The sequence below is a fragment of the Carassius gibelio genome, chromosome B3 (assembly GCF_023724105.1).
Source record: "Carassius gibelio isolate Cgi1373 ecotype wild population from Czech Republic chromosome B3, carGib1.2-hapl.c, whole genome shotgun sequence".
In the NCBI taxonomy this organism is placed as follows: domain Eukaryota; kingdom Metazoa; phylum Chordata; class Actinopteri; order Cypriniformes; family Cyprinidae; genus Carassius; species Carassius gibelio.
This window is the reverse complement of record NC_068398.1, coordinates 7975756-8001095: the sequence shown is the minus strand read 5'-3', so window position 1 is coordinate 8001095 and position 25340 is coordinate 7975756. Positions and strand designations below refer to the sequence as shown.

General features: G+C 40.9%; 2 protein-coding genes and 1 long non-coding RNA gene across 3 annotated transcripts in view; 1 reads left to right on the top strand and 2 right to left on the bottom strand.

Moving 5' to 3' along the window:
• The window catches only part of LOC127952427 (butyrophilin subfamily 3 member A2), a 33445-nt gene extending 27439 nt beyond the window's left edge, over window positions 1-6006 (bottom strand). Inside the window, exons 1-3 of the mRNA XM_052550859.1 lie at window positions 5853-6006; window positions 5599-5674; window positions 2033-2383 (exon numbers count right to left, since the gene is read on the bottom strand). Of these exons, the coding sequence (XP_052406819.1) occupies window positions 2033-2383; window positions 5599-5674; window positions 5853-5897 (472 nt within the window). The 5' untranslated portion in view covers window positions 5898-6006. The remainder of the gene's footprint in view (window positions 1-2032; window positions 2384-5598; window positions 5675-5852) is intronic.
• LOC127952423 (butyrophilin subfamily 1 member A1) overlaps window positions 1-25340 on the bottom strand; it is a 90872-nt gene that overhangs the window by 53852 nt on the left and 11680 nt on the right. The window lies entirely within an intron of this gene.
• On the top strand, window positions 13168-21460 carry LOC127952429 (uncharacterized). The gene is made up of 3 exons (XR_008152938.1): window positions 13168-13390; window positions 13490-14472; window positions 21375-21460. It is a non-coding gene; the product is annotated as an uncharacterized LOC127952429 (long non-coding RNA).

Sequence of the window (25340 nt, the reverse complement as noted above, 5' to 3'; positions counted from 1 at the left end):
AAGGTGTCTGAGATTGTTCATTTTAAGTAAAGGATCCTAATATTTCGTCCACAAAAATATTTAATGAGGTTATAACTCCTTGTGGTTAGTCTGCACGAGATCAACAAGCTTGTTTGCTTTGCGGCCGCTTTAAATACAAAATAAGCATTCGATCTACGTCAGAGCGTCTGAGCGCTCACAAATCTTTCTGCAGCGTCGTGAGCAGAGCGGCAAGAATGATTTTTGACACTCTAGACGCCGGCGGTGTGAACGCACAGTTAGGCTTCGGCTATGGCTGTAGTGTTGTTGTGAAAGTAGGGGCGGAGCATAGAGACTATGCCGTTTCTCGTTTGTTACTCTAGAGTAGACCAATTAACTTTATTGAGGCATACTGCCCCCATCTGGTATGGAATGTGGAGTATGACTTGATTTTTTTTGCCAAACATTACAGATGGCACCTTTAAATGTAAGTAAAATGTCTACTTTTAAGGTTTCAACTAAGTTTTTAGAGAATAAAATGTAAAATTTGGTTGTAATAATGTTACATTGTCATTCAGTGTAACACAATATTTATGCAAAAATTCAAACAACATGCTTATTCTGACGTGTACATATTAAAATATCTAAAAAAAAATAATGGAGCATGCTAAATTTTAATGTGTTTTAAATTATTAAAAAATTCTTCCTGACAAATGGGCAAAACCTAGGATAGTGGCAAATGTTAAATATGTAAAATTACAACTCATTAGTATTTGGGCTGAAAGTAATTAGTCTTTTAATATGTCATAAAAAGATTTTTGTAAATATGCCTGACAAGATTGTTACACTGAATGACATTTTACTGGGTGTCTTCTGTAAATCAGGGGAAAATGTATGATATTTATTTTCTGCTCAGAAAAACAAAAACAAAATTGCAATTAAATAATTGGGGGGGGGGGGCTACAACAATTTAAAGCAGTATTACACTTTTTTATGCTTAAACACTTTTTCGTCTTTGACCCACATGCATTCAAATTAATTTGTTCAAAATAATTTGTGTGTGAACAAAAGCCAGATCTAATGCCGTGTCGAAGTGATGATGAGCAAAGTTTTTTTCGAGTATGGGTCTGTGTGATGTTAGATGGAGCGGAATTTACTTATATGGGTCCTGAGGGCACTTCTGCCAGAAGAGCGCGCGCTCCCGTATAGCAGAGCACTGAGAGGCTGTGCACAGACAATCACTGATCAGAGCGAGAGCGTCGCGATATGTCACAAAAGGAGTGTGTTTTTGGTTGCCAGGGCAAGACAACCCTGCACAGATTACCAAAGAAAAAACAGCATTAAGGGACCAGTGGATGGAGTTTATTTTTACAGAGCATCAAGGGAGTTGTGCAAGTATTTGTGTTTGTTCCCTGCATTTCTAAAATGCTTGTTTTACAGACAAAGCCCAGTTTGACGACGGATTTGCGTATCGTTTATTTCTTAAGGATGATGCAATCCCAACGAAAAAGGGTCACGATTGTGTGTTGGAACCACAGGCGGTGAGTAAAACTGCTTCAAATATCTCTGCCTCCTTGTTAGTGCGTCCGCCTCCCATCGGAGACCCGGGTTCGAGCCCCGCTCGGAGCGAGTCCTTGCTGCTGCTGCTCTCGTTCAGTTTCAGCCTTCACAGCTGTCACAGCTTCCAAACGCTCTCAACGCAACTGGCGCTCGTGATTCTTTAGCTCCGCCCACACGTCACGCCTCCAGGCGCTCGTGTTTTTCCGGGAAAAATCGGTACAGACTATCTTTCTTATGAATATAATAAAACTAAATACTTTTTGGAGTTATGAAGGATGCAGTACTACTCTATAGGTACTCAAGATTAACATGATATTGAGTGAAAACGAGCATTTCACCCCCCCTTTAAACGTCATCAAATTTTGTGAGTTCAGCAGGAGTAAACCATAATAGTGTTATGACAGTCTGCTAAACATGATATTTCTATGCCCTTATGGACACCTTTACAACTGACCCCTACACCAAAGCTTCATGTCTTAAATCATTAAATGTTTATTTTCATTGGTTTACTCACCTTCAACATTGAGATCAACAGTAGCGTCATCATACCAGGATTTGGACTGAATAAAACACTTGTAACGTCCTTCATCAGAGACTTGGACAGATGAGAGTTTGAGTGATGCGTTTCCGCTCTGTAATTCTTCATGATTCAGTTTTGTTCTCCCTCTGTAGAACTCTGTCTGCTCTGCGTTTCTGTCGTCATGATCCTCATAGAGATACACTACTGAGTCTATCAGATCAGATCTAAACCACTCCACTCTCATGTCTACAACACTGATGCTGGGTTTAACTGAACAGGGCAGAATCACATCTTCACCAGCTAAAGCAATTACTGGATCTGCAGGTCCCACAACTTCATACTGCTCTGTTATAAGAGAAAAAAACACATTTAATTTATACAGTCCTAAAGATTGTCTAAGTTTTGAGGTGTCAAAACTTGCTCCCCCACATGCTGTTCCAAAACTATATGTCTTTCTACAAAAAAAAATATATTTTACAAAATGTTTAAACTAGTGGTGGGCATAGATTAATTTGTTTAATCTAGATCTAATCTAATCTCACTGTGATCTTGAAATTAATCTAGATTAATCTAGATTAAATGGCTCATTAGAATTCTGCCAAAGGCATTCAGAATATGTGTGTTACCTATAAAAATTGACAAACAGTAAGTCTTTGAGAAGGGGCTTATCAAGCTAGGTGGTGCATTAGAAAAGAGGCTCATCTCCTGTTTCCAAAAGAGAACTTTGCAGAAGTGAGCTTGGTTCAGTGTCGCTGTCCGTGATACGCGGCTCTCTCTCTGCACCAAACACAGCGTGCGAGTAACCAGCTACTCTGTTCAGCTTTTCCACGTCTTGTGTTTGGATGCTTTAATGTTTAAATCGACAAGCGGTAAGTCTTAAAAACATGTGAAAAAGATAAGCTTTCGTGACGATGCGCAGCAGTGGCCCGTCAACTGTCCTGAGCATCTTTTTAGGCTCTCCTCAGCCAGTCGGTTATATAAAATATCAAGGTGAAAGTCATCATAGCTTGCTTAGTATAGACCCAGCTCCCAACCCAACTTTGAGAATAGATTAACGGCGATATTTTTTTATCGCCCGATAAGAGTCTCACGTTAACGCAGCACGTTAATGCCGATAATGGCCCAATACATTGCCGGACAGTTATGAGGGAGAGTCAACTTTCAAAAGGACAAAAAATATAAAAGTGTTCCAGAACTTGGTACGTCAATCAGTATTTTTCCAGGTCATTGACACCACTCATTGTTGGTTCTCACATTTAAACTTATCACAACACAGTCACCCAGTTTCAGAGTCAAGACTTAAGCCTAGTCCCAGACTAAAGTGTAAGTCTGAGCTGTTTTAACTGAAATAAACTTTCACTGACTAATCTTAAAGTAATTGCAGGGCAATGGTTAGAAGTTTTAATCGCGATTAATTGTATGATGTTCTCCTATTAATTGCAATTAATCACATTGTTATGCTCAAAATTCAATAATAAATTCAAAAGTAGTGTATTGTGCACTTTTTTCATTTAAAAGTACTGCTATATGAACAAAAGTGCTACAACATTTAGTTTGGGAACTTTAAACAAATAAGGTGCTTTTTTTACAGCAGTATTCCTTTTACAAAGTAACAGCTAAAATTTATTGTAAACATTTGTTATAGAAAAAGAAGTTATGCTCAGAGCCCAGAGCCTCCATCATAATATTATAAAAGGCACATTTCAAGTAGAGACCTTCTCTCCCGTGGGACCAAATGCAGCAAAGTGTGGCGTGGGACAACACTTGATGGGCGAGTGCTTGTGTGGACGCGTAGGGACTCAGTATGCATGTAGTGAATGGAGAGCAGAACTTCTGATACGTGCAGCATGATTCCATGATGTTGCTAAAAAGAACATTATCTTTTCTATTTGGTGTAATGCAATGTTTCTATGCAGTTTAAGGTTAAAAAATAAACACATTATTTTCCACATAATGTAAATTATTGTTGCTCCACCATGCCCCGCCTTTCTAAAACGCGTACATTTTTATAAAGCTCATCGGTCTGAAAAGTGAGGTGTGCTCTGATTGGCCAGCTATCCAGTGCGTTGTGTTTGGCCAAATTCTTCAAGTGTGTGATGGAAATGTTATGCCACTTAACATACTGTGATGCAGAGTCCAAGCGCGACAAGACACAATAAACAAAACACATTACAAACAAGGCATTTGTTCCATCCAGTGGGCATTTAATTACTGATTATAATGATTTCTACTGTCTTTTTATGAGTTACATTGTGTATCTCTGCTGTCTTCACGTGCTATTGGAAATGTTCCTTTTCCTACTTTTGAATTCGTGATTACGAGCACGCTGCACACTTTTCTGTTAACAGTGAACAGTGGTTTGCTGGTGATGCTTAACCAAATCATTTTATGGGGAGTGCAGTTGATGTGAGCACTGCTGCTGTCAGGCCCTCCCAAAATGCTCTCATTGGTTGATGACGACCCTTCCATGTCAGTACTGATCAACATCCCACTCCTTCTGTTACACATGGTTTGTCTGTATGTGTATTCAGAGCCAATGAGCAATGGACTTTCTTACTAATATGAATTTAAAAAAAAACTGTTAACGTGCGATAAAATAATTGTTAGCTTTAATTAGTTTATGTGTTAATGCAATAATAATGCATCAACTTGCCCAACCTTCCTTAAAATATATCAATGCCTTGATTTCATCTCAAGAGGTACACCTGTAATGTTTTTGTCCAAAGCATATTAATAAAAATTACTTAAATGTCCTAACTGAACTATGGCCTAATCCTGGCTTAATCTAAGCCCTGTCTGTGAAACCGGGACATCATATTTAACAGCAACAGTAGACATATAATGACAACTGAATTTGGGTCTGTTCTTAACAAAAGGCTATTATAGTCTGATACTTTTATGGTATTTTTTGGCCTTTAAATCTATACCACTTAAACATTTAGCTATAGACAGTATGTTTATTCTACAGAATGCTCTTTTAGAATGCTCTTCTTATTTCACAGTAAATTACATCTGGTTTGATAATCCTGCACCAGAAACAAATCAACATTTTCCCTTAAAAAATGTTTCCATGTAAAGCAGCATGTTATTTCCCCACAAAAAACTCAGCTCTGCATGAGTTCAGCTGAGGATTCATACACTACGTTAAACTACATAAAACACTGATTTGATTACTTATTACATGGCTCTTTGGAATACTTGCTTCTGATTGGTAAATCTAGTCATTCTGTGGTCAAATATTTCTGGATAATGATCGTTATCCACAACAACATAATATAACTGACCGCTCATCCTAGAAACCTTGTTTTCTATATGCATGTATTTTGTTTTTGCAGTGTAGTTTCTACAAAATAACAAATAAGTTTTTTAATCTTTGTTTATTTAACAAGTGTTTGTGTATTAAGCTGCATGATGTACAGTAAACCTGGTATGAATGCAAAATAAACTCCTTCAGTTGGACTATGACCGGCTGATTGTACATTGGCCCTTATAAAAGTTACTTATTAGATCTCTCTTCAGCTTTCTTTTACACATGAACATGCTTGAATACAAATAATTACCTGATCTTGAATCAGTAATTCCACAAATAATCAAGACGGTCAAACAAATAAACTTCATCTCTGAAGGACACAGAAGCTAAAAGGAAAAACATAAAAAAATAGTGTGTATTATAATCAGAAAACTCACAGAACTGTGTGTTAACATGCATGTGTTTTCTTTATTTTACACATAACCAGAATGTATAAATTCAGAAAATCAATGTAGACTTGTAGAAGTTTATGTATAAGTATTTCTCAGTTCTGCCATGACTTACCTTTAATTCAAGAGTGTGAATAAATAAGATGATACAAGAGATCATACAGAGACTATCCCCGTTTTAGTTTTACTTTCTCTTATCATAAACGTCTTAAGATTACACAGTCCCTCCCATTATACTAGTTAATACTTAACAAATTTAAATCTGGTGTTGACTTGATTTCTAATCAGATTTAATGTCATTTTAATGACTAACAGAAATAATCTTTCACTGTAGATACAAACATGAACGCCCTCTACAGGACAGAAGTGCTTTAGCATGTCTCTTCCTATTTGATTTCTTAAAATAACCTGCAGGAAGGCTATTAAATAGTCTCCTTCCCGAGATAACGTCCTAAGATTTTTTTTTTCTTCAAAAGCTTTTTCTGTCTCTTCAAAAACGTGTGTTCCTTTTTTTATCTATTAATTATTGATTACTAATTTAACTAATTACCATTTTAACAAATAAAGTAAAATAAAATAAAATGACTAAATCCTAATAGTTTCCAGATATCTGTAAATTAATTTTAGCATGTATTTGGTTTTAAAACATGACATCGCTTGATTCTGTGAAGTACCAGCTCTTTTTCTCAGTATCAAGTACTTTTTCTGATGTTAACCATCTTGTAAGTACCATGAGTGACAGCATATCACGTTTCAAGTAATTCAGTAATTAGCTACCGCCCAACTTCATGTGTAGTCTTTAAATCAAAACATTTTTAAGATAATGCGGGACATAAACCACCCTTTTACTGGTAGTGTAAATAATATTTCATATTTATTGCTGTTACACTTTTGAAATTGAATTTCTTTGCATATTACTTGATGTAAATTCAGTTTCATCTTTCACACATATCCCAAACAAACAAATGGATAGAGTTTTTCATCAAACAACTGATAGTGAAGTAAATATGAGACATGGACCCCACATCATAAAAGGAGATGATAATACACAAACACACCAAACCCTCGGGGGTTCACACTCCAAGAAAGAGCATATGAAAACTCATGAGACCAACACTTCCCATCTCTCAGACTCACAGTCCAGTGTCCATCCTTAGGACTCTGGCTGATCCAGCACTTCCTTTTAAAGGTTTCCTTAGCCACTCCCAATAAAACGGTTAGTTTCTTCCTTTAGCTGAACTTCATAATAAAATCTCCCTGAGGAGAATCCATCCCTCCAAAGAAAACCAAGATATTCATTAAATGTGTCAGTTTGCTCTTCATTTCCCTCCAGCTCTCTTCTGTGTAAGGCTTGGTTCACACGGGACGATTTTAAAATTGTCAGCCGATTTTCCAAACCTGAGAGACCCCACACACGGCGATAAAAAATCACGGGTCTAACAGTTTTGGTCGTTCCGTGTGTGGTGTGCAGTCACACGGCAATATCAACACATCACACACGAACCGATTTGACTCCAGAGCATTCCCAGGTCAGACGGGAAATCTTGCAAAATCCCTCAAAATCAAACGTGACTTTAGAGTAAACAATTATGGCGGACGAAGAGGGTGCAGTGGCCATAGTTTGTGCTTTGTTTTTAACGGAAAAAAAACATAAGAAAAACAAGAAAAGGCGATGGTCAAAGAGGTGGAGACAACACGAACATGGACTATTACTTGCTATATCATAATATGGAGATAAGTTGTTGTTTTATCTCATAGAAATGTTGTTACGTACTACACAGATTAATAACCGTTGAAATAAACGTTAATATATTCGTTTCCATGTACTCTGGTGGACTGCAGTTGTGGATGTAGTAATGCCCATCGACTTTATTTGTATTTGTTATATTTGTTATATTATATACGCCGGCTGTTTAGATTTTGTTTCCCGTTACTTCCTCACCGCCTCGTCACCTCGCTTTCTGATTGGCTACACGCCACAGTCCACAGGCTGCATGATTGTTTGTCCTCGGGGGACACCACACACGAGAAGAAATCGGGCCAAATAAATCCAACATGTTGGATATCCCAGATTTGAGATCGGAGCGGTCCCGACATTCTTCCGAGCAGAGGAGAGCAGTCTTAACACACCACACATGGCAGGAATATTTGATCAGATTATTTTACGATAATCGGAGCATCCTAAGATTGTCGGAAGGGGTGAATCGGGGATAAAATCGGCCTAATTATCCTGCCGTGTGAACCAGCCTTAAGTTTCAAAGTTTCACTTGTTTCCCATTATCAGATACAATGACACATGGATGAGCTGAATCAGTGAATCACATTCACCACTGAAAATATTGAAATTGACTGTGTAGAATATCTGACCCGAACCAGACAAATTAAAGAGTCGATCAGGGCTGTGGTTGAAATATGAGCCAAATTCCTCAGGGAGGCAAAAGGAGGTCATAAATCAGTCCTAGTGCCACAAGTCAGAAACAAGTTGACCAACCAACCAACTAAATCTTTCACAGAACAGCTTTCGACATTAACACCATTAGAACAATTTTTGACAATTTCAATTCGGAGAAGAGATTGTCAAATTTGGGGCAAGTAATTGAGATGCAACGCCGGACATCACATGTAAACCCATGAGAGTAATAAACAAGATCCTTTGATTGTCCTTTGATTGAGATTGGACAGCTTATGGATACATATCCATGTTTAGTATGTATGTGTTTGAATCTGTTAGCTTGAAACAGTCCTGACCATCAATTATTTGTGAAATGTATCATATTCTTGTTAGAGGAATCATGTCCAAAATTTTACCCTGCAAGAGTGGGAAAATTCGGATTGATAAGATAACATATGATTTATGATACCCCGAGCAAAGATGATATCTGATTGGAAAAGGCAGCATTTGAGGTGTGGCCAACAGGCCAGTTTAAATACTCAGGACACCATAACATTTTGCTTTTAGCTTTTAGCTTTGCTTCTTAGCTTTTGATATTAGTCATGTTTGCTTTTAGCTTCTGGCTTGCATTTAGCTTTTGCTATCAGTCATGCTGGCTTTTAGCTTGTAGCTTTGCTTCCTAGCTTTTAGCTTTTCTTCTGCTATTAGTCATGTCTGCTTTTAGTTTGCTTTTAGCTTTGCTACTAGCCTTTTAGCGTTCTTTGAGCACAGTTCCAGTGTGCTTCGGCCTGCATGTCTGCTGCTACTTAGCCACGATGAGAAGAAACACCACCTAGTCTCTTCAAACTTTACTTCTTTTCTTTTCCGTTTGAGAGTTTCGTGTTCTGAGTTAAGTTTTGTAATGCCGTGTCTCTGAGTCTGACCTAGAGTGCCTGTTCAACTTCAACCAGCGCACACAACTCCGTGCAGTGGCGGCTCCAGACAATTTTGATTGGGGGGGCAATGGGGGGTCCTGGTCTTTTCAAGGGGGGTCTCATGAAAACCAACAAAAAATACAGTGGACATGGCTAATAACTGCATATTTCTGCTACTAAACAACAAAAACACCTTTGCAATGTAAACAAATGACAGGCTACATTTGTTATTCATATCCTTCACACTGCACTTTCATGTCAGGTATATTATGCATTTTTATTGACATTGATATTTTTACATTTATTTCCAGATAGATATTGAGTTTACAGGCTAAAGTGGTCTTGCTGTTGTAAACACTGCTGCTATTGTAGAAAAAATATTTGCATCACATTTAAAATCTGAATTGTTTTTATTTTTATAATGATAATTCAGAGAATGAGAAAATCTGAATAAGCCTTACCAGTGTTGTGATAATTATTTTTACGTGTTAAAAATAAATAAGTACTGTAATATAATAAAAGTTTATTCAAATAACATAAAAAAGACCAGACCCCTAGATGCCTGTGAAACTTTTCTCCCTCAAACAGCACGCTAGTGTTACTTCTACACTACAGGCTACACACAGCAATATAAACAACGTATCTGCATGTTCTCACATCACATCGTTCTTGTAAAATAATAATAAGTAAATAAACACCAAAATCACTTCGCTGAGAATGAAACACCACTTACCAGCTGCCACGATGTTGAAAATATCCTCTAGCAATTTAAAAATGCGCGTGCAGCGTGAGGAAATTTCCCGGTTGGATGAGGTCGTAGTCAGGTGAACTGTCATCATGTTGGTCATTTTATTTACGGCTAAATTATTATTATTAAATTGTACTAATATTATGATTGGGCGTGGGCAGGCATTCACAAAAGTTTATGTTATTACAAAAAAAAAAAAAAAATGAGGAAATTTTGCTTTGACAAAGGGCACTTAAGGGGCAAAGGAGCAGGTGCTCAAGCGAACCGGTTCTTTCGGACAATTCGATCAAATAAACCAGCTGAAAAAAAAAATGGTTCACCGGTTCTTTTGCGCTCGATGTAATGCCGTCATTGGCGATGATTGCCCTTCATTCAAGCCTTTGGTTTACCCGCGCTTATAACATTAGCACAGAATCAGTTCAGAATCAATCACCAAAAGAATCAGTTCGGTTCAGATGCGCTCTGTGTCAGTCTGCTTCACGCTGAATCACGCATGCGCAGTTATCATCAGCTCATCGGTTCTCGAATCGGACGCGTCCGACAGAAATGGTTCTCGGTTCAGTGTATGAATAAATGTCGAAATAATTATTATTTATTATTGTTCTGCGTAGTTTGAAGAGAAACATTTTTGGATCTTTATCCCGAATATATATATATATTTTAATCAGGAAGAGGCTGGGGGGTCAAATGGGGGGTCAAGGCATTTTTTGGCAGGGTCTTGAGACCCCCCAAGACCCCCCCTGGCGCCGCCGGTGACTCCGCGTCTTCAGCCAACGCCCAACCACAGGCTTCCCAAGACATCACTTCAACAACTACAGAACTTCCAGCCAATCAGCGACATCGGGAAACCCCTTTTCAATGACAACTTAACACAGGAGATGCAAGTACTACCTTCAGACATTTGTACTGGTGTAATTATATCTATATAATTTTAACCTCATTAAGGAACTCAATGCGAGGGTTAATTAAGTGATTGATGGCTGTTCATGTCTATGCAATTTCACGTATTGCTGTAAACTTGGGATTCCATATTTCCATTCTCTTAAACTCATTCTTTCCTAACTTTCTATCTTCCTGCAACTTGTATGAATGTCTGAGTGCATGTGCTTATGTGTTAGATTAGTTCATGTTTTAGATTTATCTAATAAAGCCTTATTCATATTGAAAAGAGAAGTATCTTGTGTTTTGTGCTTACAAGTTAAAGGTCCCGTTTTTCGTGCTTTTTTGAAGCTTTGATTGTGTTTACAGTGTGCAATATAACATGTTCATGTTTCGCGTGTAAAAAACCACAGTATTTTTCACACAATTCACCTATCTGTATACCGCTGTTTTCACTGTCATAGAACAAGGAAGTCATCAGCCCGTTTTTATGAAGTCCCTCCTTCAGAAATACGTAGTGAGTTCTGATTGTGCCAGCAGTTCCTGTGTTGTGATTCGACAGCAGCTGAGTGCGCAATGCCCTCCTGAAAACACGATTGGACTAGTTTTGAGAAGCAACTGGGCAGGATTTGTTTTGAAAACTGCTGGAGATTTACTTATAATCACTGACGAGATGCGCATGAAAATCGCATTAGATTTTTTTGCACAGCCCTTACATCTAGTTAACAAAGCTAAACAGCGTTGCCCTTTGTGTAGTAAGTTACAGAAACTGTTAAACGCACCAACTTAAATAATAAAATACACTTACCGGTTGTGATCCATAAACAACGCCTTCTCCAGACAAAGAGGGAACTGCTCCATCTTTCTAGAAAAATCTTTGTGAGAATCCGGCATTAAACTGATTGAGATTGAGAGGGCTGTCCTCAGCAAGCTTTCCTAAGCGAAATGTGCTGCACATAGTTTTACATGTGGATTATAATTTTCAGAACAGAGTTAAACATAAATTGTAACCATTGATCTCCAAGTACAGCGTCCCTGGGAAGACCAAACAAAGGTGATTGGACTCTGAGATGAAAATAACAGCGTTTCGACAACATGGCGACAAACACAAACTCAGCTCTTCCTCTTCTCCGTCGGAGAGCAACAAGGCCACACCCCCTTTTTGTGTATTGATGTGGGCGGAGGTTAGTCAAAAAAACGTTTTAGTGACGTCATTACTACAGGAACTAGAGGGATGTAGTCCCAACGGGTCGTTTTTTGTAGCCAAATTCTGTTAAATAAAATATCTTTCTTGGCATTGAACTTTGAGCTCTAGAATTTTACAGATATTATTTATACTCTAACATCAACATTACGCACTAACTAAAGTTTAAAACATGGGATCACGAAGAACGGGACCTTTAATGTCTTAAACTGCCAATCTTGTTACTGTGCTAATTGATAGTGTTTTCACTATACTTTGGATAATAATATCCAGTGCATATTTGATGTTAAACGGCTCGTTCAGTGAATCACTGGCCGTTTCAGTGATCAGTCGTGAAACAGTGATTCTGTTCAAATTGCCTTTAAATTTTAATTTATTCCCTTTGAGCTAAGTTGACCTGTTTCCCTTACAACTGAATTATTTTAAAGGAATAATTACAAAAAAAAACAATCCGGCAAACAACATGAGGGCCGATTGTTGGTGAGAGGAGTGTGGCCCATTAGGCTAAAATCTAGCAACATATTATATGACCCATGATAAACAAGATAAATAAAATATTGCGTGATAATGGTTAAATCATCACATAAATTTTAATGTACAGTGTAGTATTGTTAAAATGTAGCCTTTGAAATGGCAAGTCAAAACAGAATGAAACATTATCATTTAAAAATTAAGCAAATCAAGTCAAGTGCATTGACCTGCACTTAATTATAATTTTATTACATTTTCTATTAGTATTCTTGGTCCAAATAATCTTAGAATTCTTACATGAAAAGAAAGCAAGCAAGCAAATTTTATATAGCACTTTTTTCTAAACAAGTTAATGCAATTCAAAGTGCTTGACAAAGAAACAATAGAAACAATAAAATTAAAAGAACAATTAAAAAGTTAAATAGACCCATTAAGATACATGATAAAAATTGAATTTATAAAAATCAAAATATGAATAAAAATAAATAAAAATACATCATTACAACAAAGCAAAGAACAATATAAATAGGTTTCATAAGATTTTATAGGAAGGCCTGACTAAAAAGATATGTTTTTAATTTAGATTTAAAGCTATTAATGTTTTCAGCACATCTTATGTTCTCTGGAAGGTTATTCCAGAGGTGAGGAGCATAACGGCTAAAAGCAGCATTACCAATTTTTTTAGTTCTACTATAAGATACATTTAAAAGAAAATAAGGCAGATTTAATGTCAGAAGGGAAAATGCCAAGCTGCAGGGAGTGATTGACTATCTCAAGGATATCAATAGATATAGAATCAAATATACTTTTGTAGTGATATGATCAACCATTTTTTTGGGAAAGTGGTACATTCCACCTGTATAAAAGGGGATGTGATTGACATCCAGGTAGCATGTCATTTGGGGGTCACGGATATGACGTCATCTTGTGTGCGCCGTGTTTATGTCCAGCAGTGTGGCTGAGGATGCGGATAAACTTCTCTCTCTACAAACCTCGAACTCGTACGCCAGTGAGTGCGCGGGTCGGTGTGAGTTATTATCTGCAGGTATGTCACATGTGTATGTCTCATATAGGTGTACATGTAGGTGTTTGCTGGGGATCCTGAGGCGGCAAATTTTGCATTTAACACGTTTTGTGTTTTTAGTGACACGGGGGGCCAGGAGGTGTTGCAGCAGGCTTTTGTGGTCTATTTGAGAGTATTTGCACGCGTTTCAGTCTCGGCACCGGAGAGCTTCTGGGCGGGGTGGACTGTCCTTCATTGTGCCTGCTAATTCTTTCAACTACTCTTCTGCCATTTACTGGACGGTGAATGTTGTGGTACTGCATACTTTGATCAAATTGACCGACTTAATTGTAGCGCACTGGGGGGTTACCGTGACAACCGGAGCCGCTAGCGTTCCCGGCCTGAAGTGACTCATCGCCCTCAAACTAATTTGACTTTAACTTTGTGGGGGGTAATTACAGACGAATCATTAAGTGTTTGACGCAACCATTGTGTTTAACTGCCGTTTCTCTGTCAGACTAGTTTCTTTTGAATTGCTTTACTTAAGATTGTATTTTATTTTATTTTGTTTGTATGCATACTGTGACACGTCACAACCTGTTGTGTTGCCCACAGTCTGTGAGTACCAGTGAGTGAGGATTGCCAGTGACCTGGTGTCCTTGTTTCCGTCAGGCAGCGAGTGATAAGTGTTTCTGACAAATAATAACCTGATGTGCATATGTGACTGTGTATGAATGTGGGTATTTTGTTTCTTATGTTGTTCTGTTTCTTTCCCTTCAGAATTGGGGTACCAGTCCTAGCCAGTGTCGTGTGTGGTGGTGGTGTGGCTGTAGGTTTGCGGTGTTCACAACGTGGGTGATGATGCTGTGTGGTTAGAGCACAAGTGTTTGCTGTGTTCATTGGATAAGTAACTTGAGTCCCCCAGTTCCGAAATCGGAAAATTGTTTGTCTTTCATATTTTTATGATCCATGCCTATCCCTTTTTTTAGTGCTTATTAAAATAATAAATTGTGTATATATAAATTAGTGATTTTGAATAAATTGTTGAATTCTGTGTACTGTGTCTGATATCTGTCTCAGCCACCACGTATCTGTGTGCTGGTGATACATTTGTATACCGGTAGGTCCCCGGCCAGTTTCCGGGGATGCGTAGTCTATATTTCTTGCCATAGTTGGCGCTGGGTTAAATTCCCGACAACAGCATTGCCACATTTGGCGTATAGTCGGCAGGGTATTGTGGCTGCTGTACAGATTCAGAGACATTGTGTTTTTTTTTTTTTTTTTTTTTTTTTTTTTTTTTTTGTGTTTTCTAGTTGTGACAATACAGTGGAGATTCGTCTGGTAAGTACCCCTAATCAAATTTAGCTATGGAGGCTGAATTACAGGAAATGAGAGAACTAGTGGCTCAGTTGAAGGCTGATAATGAGAGACTGCGACAGGAACGGGCACCGGTTGAGTTGCTTGATCCTGGAGCAGCCTCTAGTAGTGTGTCACGGCCGGTAACTCCTAGTTCTGTCGACCTAAATGTCGGTACCGTTGAGCGCTTTGTGTTTATTCCCCGTGAACGGCGTTGTCCAAAATTTAATGGTAGGTCTGGTGTAGGCATTGAAGAGTGGGTCGAAGAAGCTCAGGCGTGTATGCGTATGCGAACCATGACTGTTGCTGAACAAGCTTTCTTTTTGTTTGATCATCTCGAAGGAGAGGCTCGGGATGAAATCAAATATCGACCCAGCATTGATAAAGATGATCCAGAAAGAATTATTTCAGCACTGCGTGAGTTATATGGTTGTGCAGAATCCTATATTGCTCTGCTGGAAGTTTTTTATTCGCGCCGACAATTGGAGGGAGAAACACTACAAGAGTTCTCCCTGGTATTGTTGGGTCTATTTGATAGACTTAAACGACAAGCCCCACATACCATCCCAAATGCAGACAGTGTAGTAAGAGACCAATTCATTGAAGGTGTGTTAGATAATGCATTACGTCGAGAATTAAAACAACTGGTTAGACGTCAGCCTGCTGCAACACTGTTGGACGTGCGAGGGGAAGCTATTCGCTGGGAACGAGAGGGGATGCCGGGTGGTGCCAGGGGGCGAAGTCAATCTGTTCCACTGGTGCGGGGAATTCAATGTGGGGTTCAAGGCGATACTGGGGTTCGTTCAGAGCATGGGGATCGCCCATCTGAATTGGTTGAATTACGGGAAATGTTTAATCAGCAGCAAAAGCAGCTTGACCAGCTTACTCAAATTATAACCCGAAGCCAAAGTACCCAGTTACGTGGTCATTCGCCACGTCCCACTTCTGTGATTTGTCGACGGTGTCAGCAGCCCGGTCATTTTGCCCGTGAGTGTAATTGGCGACATCATTCTCCCGGCCCGCCTACTCGTTCCCAGGCTGATTCGTCCAGCGACGCAAGGCCAGTTAGGTCTAGTTTCCCGAACCAGTCGGGAAACTAGCCCCCACCGTGCTGCAGAGTCACAGTTCGGTTGGGGGTATGCGTGGCTCCCGTGTTTTACAGGATGACACATCCGTGTCTCGTTTAGTCTCCCCATGCCCACATCTTGTTGTTTCCATGGGGGGTGTCTCAGTACCCTGTTTGTTAGATACTGGTTCCATGGTATCAACCATTACAGAAAGTTGTTTTAGGCTTTGGTTTGAACCGTGGGGCCAGGATCGATTACAGTCATGCCATTGGTTGCAGCTCAGAGCCGCCAATGGACTCGAAATTCCTTACATTGGGTACATGGAACTGGACATTGAGCTGTGTGGTCACGTGGTATCAGAGTGTGGAATACTTGTGGTTCGTGATCCTCCAGGTGGCAGCTCTAGCATCCCTGGTATTCTGGGGATGAATGTTCTTGGGCGCTGCTACAGGGAGCTTCTCGGACAGTATGGATCCACCCTGTTTGAGTTGCCATTAATGACGAATGAGGTGGAATTGTCTCAGGCTTTTCAAACTTGCCAAAGGGTTGATGGTGTTCTCACTTGCGGGGGTAATGTAAAAGTCCGGGGTCGTAGAGTGTGTCGTCTTCCAGGCGGCACCTTAAAGTTCATAACCGCAACGTGCTCATCCATATTTCGTGATAAGATTGTGTTATTTGAGCCCCTTGAGACTGGGTTGCCAGCTGGCTTATTAGCCTCCCCATCCTTAGTGCGTGTTAAGGGTGGGACAGTTTCTGTGCCTGTCATTAATGTTGGGGTTCTTGATGCTGTTTTATATCCCACAACCATTCTTGGGAGGTTGTGGGAAGTGTGTCTAGTTGACTCCCCTGTTGGGCTGACCGAGGTATCGCTGGCAAATGCTCAGATAACGACCTGTGACACGATCATTGCGTCAGAAGTAGGGCAGGTTAAAAATGTTGAATTGCAAGGGTTGTCGGACGAGGAGCAGGAACAGGTAAGGGCTCTCCTCTTGGAATTCCAGAGTGTGTTTTCCACTGGTGAGCGGGATGTCGGGGGTACTGACCTCCTGTCTCATGAAATTCCGCTAATTGACGAGACTCCAGTCCGACAACGCTATAGACGAATTCCTCCATCCGAATATGAGTTGGTTAAGACCCATATCAGCCAGCTTTTAGATTCGCAAGTGATTCGTGAAAGTTGCAGTCCATATGCCTCTCCAGTTGTCTTGGTTAAGAAGAAGGATGGTAGCCTACGCATGTGCGTAGACTACCGTCAGCTAAATGCTAAGACTCGAAAAGACTCCTTTCCATTGCCGCGAATTGAAGAGACACTAGATTCTTTAACAGGGTCTCGCTGGTTTACCACGTTAGATCTGGCCAGCGGGTATAATCAAGTCCCTGTTGCTGAATCTGATCGTTATAAAACTGCTTTTTGTACACCTTTTGGGTTATACGAATGGAACCGCATGCCCTTCGGCCTGTGCAATGCCCCAGGCACTTTCCAGCGCTTGATGGAGCGGCTCTTTGGCGATCAGCGACACCAGTCTGTCCTGTTGTATCTTGATGACATCATTGTCTATTCCTCATCCGTGCAACACCACCTGCAACGGTTAAGGATGGTACTGGAACGCCTAAGAGCTGCTGGCCTCAAGGTTAAGCTGGAAAAGTGCGCCGCCTTTAGGGAAGAGGTGCAGTACTTGGGACATGTAATATCGTCCCAAGGAGTAGCTACAGATCCTGGTAAGGTCGAGGCCGTAGCTCAGTGGCCCTGTCCCAAAACTGTGTCACAGCTGCGGACCTTTCTAGGTTTTGTTAGCTACTATAGGCGATTTGTAGAAGGGTTTGCCCAGATAGCAGCGCCGTTGCATCGGTTAGTGACCGAGGCAGGTAAAGGGAAGGTGAGTAATCGTAGACAGGAGTTGGGGGCGTTGTGGTCCGAACTGTGTGAACAAGCATTTCGGACGTTGAAACAAAAACTTACCACCGCACCCATCCTTGCATATGCAGATTTTAAACTTCCGTTCATCTTGGAGATCGATGCCAGCCATGTAGGGCTAGGTGCGGTGCTGTCCCAAGAGGTTGATGGCAAGGTGAGACCAGTGGCTTATGCTAGCCGGAGTCTTCATTCAGCGGAGCGTAATACTGCAACATACAGCTCCATGCGGCTGGAGTTTTTGGCCTTAAAATGGGCCATGGCCGAAAAGTTTCGTGAATACTTATTGGGACATCATTGTATCGTACGCACAGATAACAACCCGCTGAGTCATTTGGTAACAGCAAAATTGGGCGCCACCGAACAGCGGTGGGCGGCTGAGCTGGCAGCCTTTGATTTTGAGGTGCAGTACCGGTCAGGTATGTCCAACCGGAATGCGGATGCATTATCACGGTTGCCTTCAGGAGGGCAGCCTTTGGAAGGCAATAGTCAGTTAGGAACGTTAGTCCCTGAACTGTTGAGGCGGACCACCACTGTAAGTTCAGCCTTACCCACCACTGTGAGGGCTGTGCAGGCGTTGCCAAGTCGATCTGGGCCCGAACTGTTGCTGTTGCAAGAGGAGGATCCCACAATTGGTGCAGCCCTTAAGTATTGGCGTCAAGGGCGAGGCCCAGGGCCTCAAGAGCGACGACAATTGTCCAAGCTGATCTTGGTGCTGCTTCAGCAGTGGGACCGTCTGGAGGAACAGGACGGCCTGTTATATCGACGGGTTTGCCGTCCCGATGGCGGTGAAGAGGTGCTACAGCTAGTGCTGCCTGCTGTGTTACAGACTGAGGTACTGACCCAATTACATCAGTGTCATGGGCATCAAGGCATTGAACGAACCCTGGAGTTGGTGCGACAACGTTGCTATTGGCCAGGGATGTCGGCCGATGTAGCACATTGGGTACAGCGATGTGAGCGGTGTCAGCAAGCCAAGGAGGCTGCACCAGTTGCTCGGAGTTACATGGCACATCTACTGTCCTCCCGTCCAAACGAGATCGTGGCCCTTGACTTCACAGTCTTGGAGCCTTCCCATTCTGGGCACGAAAATGTGCTGGTTATGACGGATGTTTTTAGTAAATTCACATTGGCAATACCTACTCGTGATCAACGAGCAGAAACCGTGGCCCGTGTTTTGGTGGAAGAGTGGTTTTATAAGTTTGGAGTTCCGGGGCGGATCCATTCTGATCAGGGCCGGAACTTCGAATCCCATCTCATTCAGCAGTTATGTAGCCTCTATCAGGTGGGTAAGTCTCGCACCACGGCATACCATCCAGCCGGTAATGGCCAGTGCGAATGGTTTAACCGGACTTTGCACAATTTATTGCGGACGTTGCCCACTGGGAGAAAGAGGGACTGGGCTTCTTGTTTGTCCCAGGTGATATTCTGCTATAATACAACTCCCCACCAGTCCACGGGTGAAACCCCTTACTTTTTGATGTTTGGGCAGGAGCCGAGACTGCCGGTGGATTTCTTGCTTGGCCGAGTGCAAGAGCCAGTGTCTGGTAGAATCCACCATTGGGTGGAAGAGCATCAGGCTCGTCTCCAAGTGGCCTTTGAGGGTGCCCGAGAGCGGCTGCAAGCAGCAGCTCTAAATCGTAAGGCCAAGTTTGATCAAAGGGTTAGAGAGCAGCCTTTGGCGGAGGGCCAATTGGTCTATCTGCGAGAGCATGGATTCTTGGGACGACATAAAATCCAGGATTTATGGAGCTCGATAAAATATCAGGTAGTTCGGGCACCCCGGGGGGGTGGGTCCGTGTATACGGTAGCACCTGTACATGACCTTGGTAAGCTCCGCCATGTTCATCGTACCTCTTTAAAACCCTGTGTTTGTGGCAGTCCGACTCTGACGGAATCTCTGGGGGATCAGTCTGAACGATCAGCACCCTTGATGATGGAGGATGAAATGGAGGATGAATTGGAGGATGGCGATGTAGCGTATGTGGTGGAAGCGCCACCAGTAAGTGAGAGGGGTGCAGAGGTGAGTAGAGCTCCTTCCGAAGGGCGATTAACTCCTGCCTCTGGAGTCGAGAGTTTGGCTATCAGGCCTGCAGTAGGGGTAGGGGAGAGTAGTGCAAGTTTACATCCAGAGCCCGTATCCGTTGCTTTGGGGATGTCCAATATATCTGGACGGGCCCCAAGACGAACTGGACGTGTAGGGGCAGGCCAGCATTCAAACCTCTACCGCTTACCACGAGCTGTAGGGAGTGAGGCTAATCAAATCTCTGTCACGTCTACCGTGGGTGCTAACTCCGTGGTGGCCTGGTTTAGACCTTGGGATTAGCAGAGTTGTTCATCGTTGGGACTACGATGACTAATGGGGGGGTGGATTGTAGTGATATGATCAACCATTTTTTTGGGAAAGTGGTACATTCCACCTGTATAAAAGGGGATGTGATTGACATCCAGGTAGCATGTCATTTGGGGGTCACGGATATGACGTCATCTTGTGTGCGCCGTGTTTATGTCCAGCAGTGTGGCTGAGGATGCGGATAAACTTCTCTCTCTACAAACCTCGAACTCGTACGCCAGTGAGTGCGCGGGTCGGTGTGAGTTATTATCTGCAGGTATGTCACATGTGTATGTCTCATATAGGTGTACATGTAGGTGTTTGCTGGGGATCCTGAGGCGGCAAATTTTGCATTTAACACGTTTTGTGTTTTTAGTGACACGGGGGGCCAGGAGGTGTTGCAGCAGGCTTTTGTGGTCTATTTGAGAGTATTTGCACGCGTTTCAGTCTCGGCACCGGAGAGCTTCTGGGCGGGGTGGACTGTCCTTCATTGTGCCTGCTAATTCTTTCAACTACTCTTCTGCCATTTACTGGACGGTGAATGTTGTGGTACTGCATACTTTGATCAAATTGACCGACTTAATTGTAGCGCACTGGGGGGTTACCGTGACAACCGGAGCCGCTAGCGTTCCCGGCCTGAAGTGACTCATCGCCCTCAAACTAATTTGACTTTAACTTTGTGGGGGGTAATTACAGACGAATCATTAAGTGTTTGACGCAACCATTGTGTTTAACTGCCGTTTCTCTGTCAGACTAGTTTCTTTTGAATTGCTTTACTTAAGATTGTATTTTATTTTATTTTGTTTGTATGCATACTGTGACACGTCACAACCTGTTGTGTTGCCCACAGTCTGTGAGTACCAGTGAGTGAGGATTGCCAGTGACCTGGTGTCCTTGTTTCCGTCAGGCAGCGAGTGATAAGTGTTTCTGACAAATAATAACCTGATGTGCATATGTGACTGTGTATGAATGTGGGTATTTTGTTTCTTATGTTGTTCTGTTTCTTTCCCTTCAGAATTGGGGTACCAGTCCTAGCCAGTGTCGTGTGTGGTGGTGGTGTGGCTGTAGGTTTGCGGTGTTCACAACGTGGGTGATGATGCTGTGTGGTTAGAGCACAAGTGTTTGCTGTGTTCATTGGATAAGTAACTTGAGTCCCCCAGTTCCGAAATCGGAAAATTGTTTGTCTTTCATATTTTTATGATCCATGCCTATCCCTTTTTTTAGTGCTTATTAAAATAATAAATTGTGTATATATAAATTAGTGATTTTGAATAAATTGTTGAATTCTGTGTACTGTGTCTGATATCTGTCTCAGCCACCACGTATTTGTGTGCTGGTGATACATTTGTATACCGGTAGGTCCCCGGCCAGTTTCCGGGGTGGCGTAGTCTATATTTCTTGCCATAGTTGGCGCTGGGTTAAATTCCCGACAACAGCATTGCCACACTTTTAAAAAGAAAGGTAGGAATAGGATCAAAGGAGCAAGTAGATGGTCTCAAGTCTGTTACAACCTTTCTTAGTGTCTCAACATCAACCAAAGTAAAACTTTCCATTTTGATAATATTCTCTACACTTGATAATGAAGGAACATAATTGACTTGTTATTATGTATTGAACAGATTTCTGATCTAATATTTATAATTTTATCTCTGAAGTAGCCAGCGAACTCTTCACATTTCCCGTTTAGTAACTCAGAGCTATCAATTTTATGATTTATTAGTGAGTCTATTGTATTAAATAATAATCGGGGATTATTAAATGTTTGCATTTATAAGGTTTGCAAAATAAGCTTGGCGCGTTATACGAATTTCTTTATTATAAGTCTTAAGATTTTCAATGATTTATTTAAGTGAACTTCTAATTTAGTTTTACGGCATCTTCGTTCAGCACTTCTACAGTCTCTTTTAAGTTTCATAGTCTGAGTTGTCTTCCAAGGAATTTTCTTTTTTGTAGTTAACTTTTTAGTTTTAAGTGGAGCAACAGTATCAAGAGCTGTTCTCATTCTATTATTAAACTCATTAACTAAATCATCACAGGATGATGGTAAAATGTTCCTTTCATAACTATTATAATGCATTGTGAGATTTTCAGCCGTTTCAGAAGTAATATAACGTTTTTTAACAATGCGTTCAGTTGCATTTAGTACAAGATGATCAATACACTTAAAAAAGACAAAAAAGTGATCAGATAATGCAAGATCAATGACAGATGTTATATTGATATCTAATCCATATGTTACAACTAAATCTAAAGTGTGTCCATGTTTATGGGTGGGTACATTTACATGCTGTTTAAAAGACATGCATTCCAATAGTTCCAAAAATTATTTAGCTCTAATGTCTGATGAATTGTCAACATGTATGTTAAAATCCAAAGTTAAAACACAGTTGTCATAATTCATATGAATGACAGACAGCATATCAGAGAAATCCTTTATGAAGGCGGAGATGGGTAATTTTGGTGATCTATATATTGTCACTGCAAGTAGACGAGGTTGAAAGTTTAGAAAAATAGCATTATATTCAAAGGTATTAAATGTACCAAGGTCATTGTCCCTTCCCTTGAGGGTTTCTCTGTAAATAGCTGCTGTCCCTCCACCCTTTTTTCCTTTTCTAGTTGAAAATGTATAGGTATAGGTATAGGTATAGTTAGGTGGACATGTCTCAATCAATGTGGCAGGTGCATCTGTGCCCAGCCAGGTCTCAGTAAGAAAAACACAGTCCAAATTATAATCACTAATAAGATCATTAATACAAAATGATTTGTTTGTTAATGCTCTTACATTAAAGAGAGCCATGTTAATTTCTGTTGATGTAAGTAAATACCATATGTGTTGACGGACTAGACGTGGGAATTTTCAATAGATTATGCATATTTGTTCCCACTGTGTTTTTCCTAGCAGTGTAGTGAAGAACTGAAATAATAGGTTTTATGAATTCAACAGTAGTACACTGGGTAGGTAGTCATAATAAAATATGTTGTTCAATATGACGTGCAAGCATCTGGGCGCCCCTGTGATTTGGGTGCAGGCCATCTCTCTTAAAAAGCACAGGACGGCCCCAAAACAGATCAAAATTAGCAGTTTTGAGAGAGTATTTAACCGTTATCATATAATATTTATTTGGTTTACTATGGGACACAAACTGATCTATAATACAGAGTAAGGGCACATAAATTTTATTAGTATGCTGTCATGCACAAGCATTAGCATCAAGTTTTACGGCAGCGATATCAAACGTTCATTGGCTCCATAGACAGTAAAAGAATTGGACACAGCGACCCCATTGTATTCAATGGAGAAAAGTGAAGTCATTTAGAAGCACTCACTTCCTGGGGGTCGGGCGTACTGCGCAGACTCAAACTGAGCTTGATGACGTAGATGTCACGTGAGAAACCTCTAAGTCTTCTTATCGCTGTGCCAAGAGAAATCTGAATCACCCACCGAATCTTGCAGAGAAGGCGAGCGTGAACAGGAGCACATTTTGGTAAGTATTCTGATTAATTATCTCCATTGACTTTATGCCTCCACGTCCCCCGATAGCCTCATAGACAGTAAAAGATCGCCTGCGAGCTTCTCCTCCTGTCCATACGGTAATTTCTCTACTGTGTGACAGAGATTCGCTGGTTATGATGCAATCATTAGCCTATTTTTTTTACAAAAACTGCTTCTACGGGACTATAACGTAAGATAAAAGGTAATGGAGCCTTTTATACATTTTCGTGTTTCTTTAGAAATAATTAATGGACAAATGGAGTCTTTAAACGCCTCAGATATAAAGTTATTCGCTGTCAAAATGACGCCAAAATGAATGGGAGTCAATGCTAACAGCAGGTGGGGGTCCGCTAGCCAATGGCGGCGCCCGGGGTGCTTAAAAAAAGTATGAAACTCTGCCCCAAGGGGCAAGGAACTCGACCGGAAGTTGAAGTCGGGTGGGGGCTGCCATCTTTTAGCAGAACTTCACTTGCGTTAGCATTCCCATTGACTCCCATTCATTTTGGCGTCACTTTGACAGCGAATAACTTTACATCTGAGGCGTTTAAAGACTCTGTTTGTCCATTATTTATTTCTAAAGATACACGACAATGTATAAAGGGCTCCATTACCTTCTATGTTACATTATGGCCCCGTATAAACAGTTTTTGTAAAAAATAGGCTAACGATTGCGTCATAACCACTCGGCTCTCTGTCGCATTACCGTACAGACAGGTGGAGAAGCTCGCAGGCAACTTAACATGGCGTACTGGCGTTACATTTTAAAATACTATACAAAATAATTAATCCGAATACTTACTCCTGCTCACTCACAACAAAGAACTCCCCGCTCAAGCTCGCCGTCTCCGCAAGATTAACGATGGCAGTTTGCACGCACAGCCACTTAGAAGATTTACATCTGGCAGACAGGTTGCTGACGTCGTCAAGCTTCGTTTGAGTCTGCGCGTCAGAAACGGAAGTGCTAAAAAACGCTAAAACTGGGCTTCATTTGTCTCAATTGAGTTCCAATGGGGTCGCTGTGTCCATTTCTTTTACTGTCTATGCTCTGCCCCCCTGATTGGCTCTCGTCAGTTTCGTCAGAGATTGCGACATGCCGTGTTTCCGGTGATGCGTGTTTTGAATGAGAAACGCGCAACTTGAAGGAGTGCATCGTGATAGTATTTTCAGCGTTTAACAACTTAAATTATGCCCTGCTCCTCACACTACTATTATATTCTGCCAGAGTGGACTGCAACTGCAATGCATCGTCATTTGGACTACTGTGGTACTGCTCTTTGACATATCTGTAATAAATTATAATGGTTACATGTGTCTGTTACGTTTCTCTGATTTACTTAAGGCTGAGAATTGGCACCAATAATAAAACCTGTTTTGGCCCAGTTGAGGGCCAGCTAAGGCTGATTAACTGGCTTAGATTCGGGCAGGTTATGGCCCATGTGTGGCCCGAGTTTCAATCCAATTCTGGGCCACTTCCGGGACGTCATTCTCTGGCTGAAAGGGTACATGCCATTGCCGACAGGATCCAAATATAAAATGAAATGAATAGATAATTTCTACATTGAAAAAAATGTAAAGACTGCACAACTATTATAAATTGCGAATCAAAATAATTGGGAATCATGAAAAAAATTCTAATAAAATAAATACATGTACTATTATCTATTTCATGTATCTGTTATAACATTTATGTAGTTTCGTTTGCTTGGCTGTTTCCTTATAAAAGTCCAGAAATTTGTCAAGTTTTTTTTTTTTTTTCTTTTTTTTTTTTATTGAACAAACATAGCAGCAAATACAGTTTCATCTACAAAAACAAAATAATTATCAACAGTAGA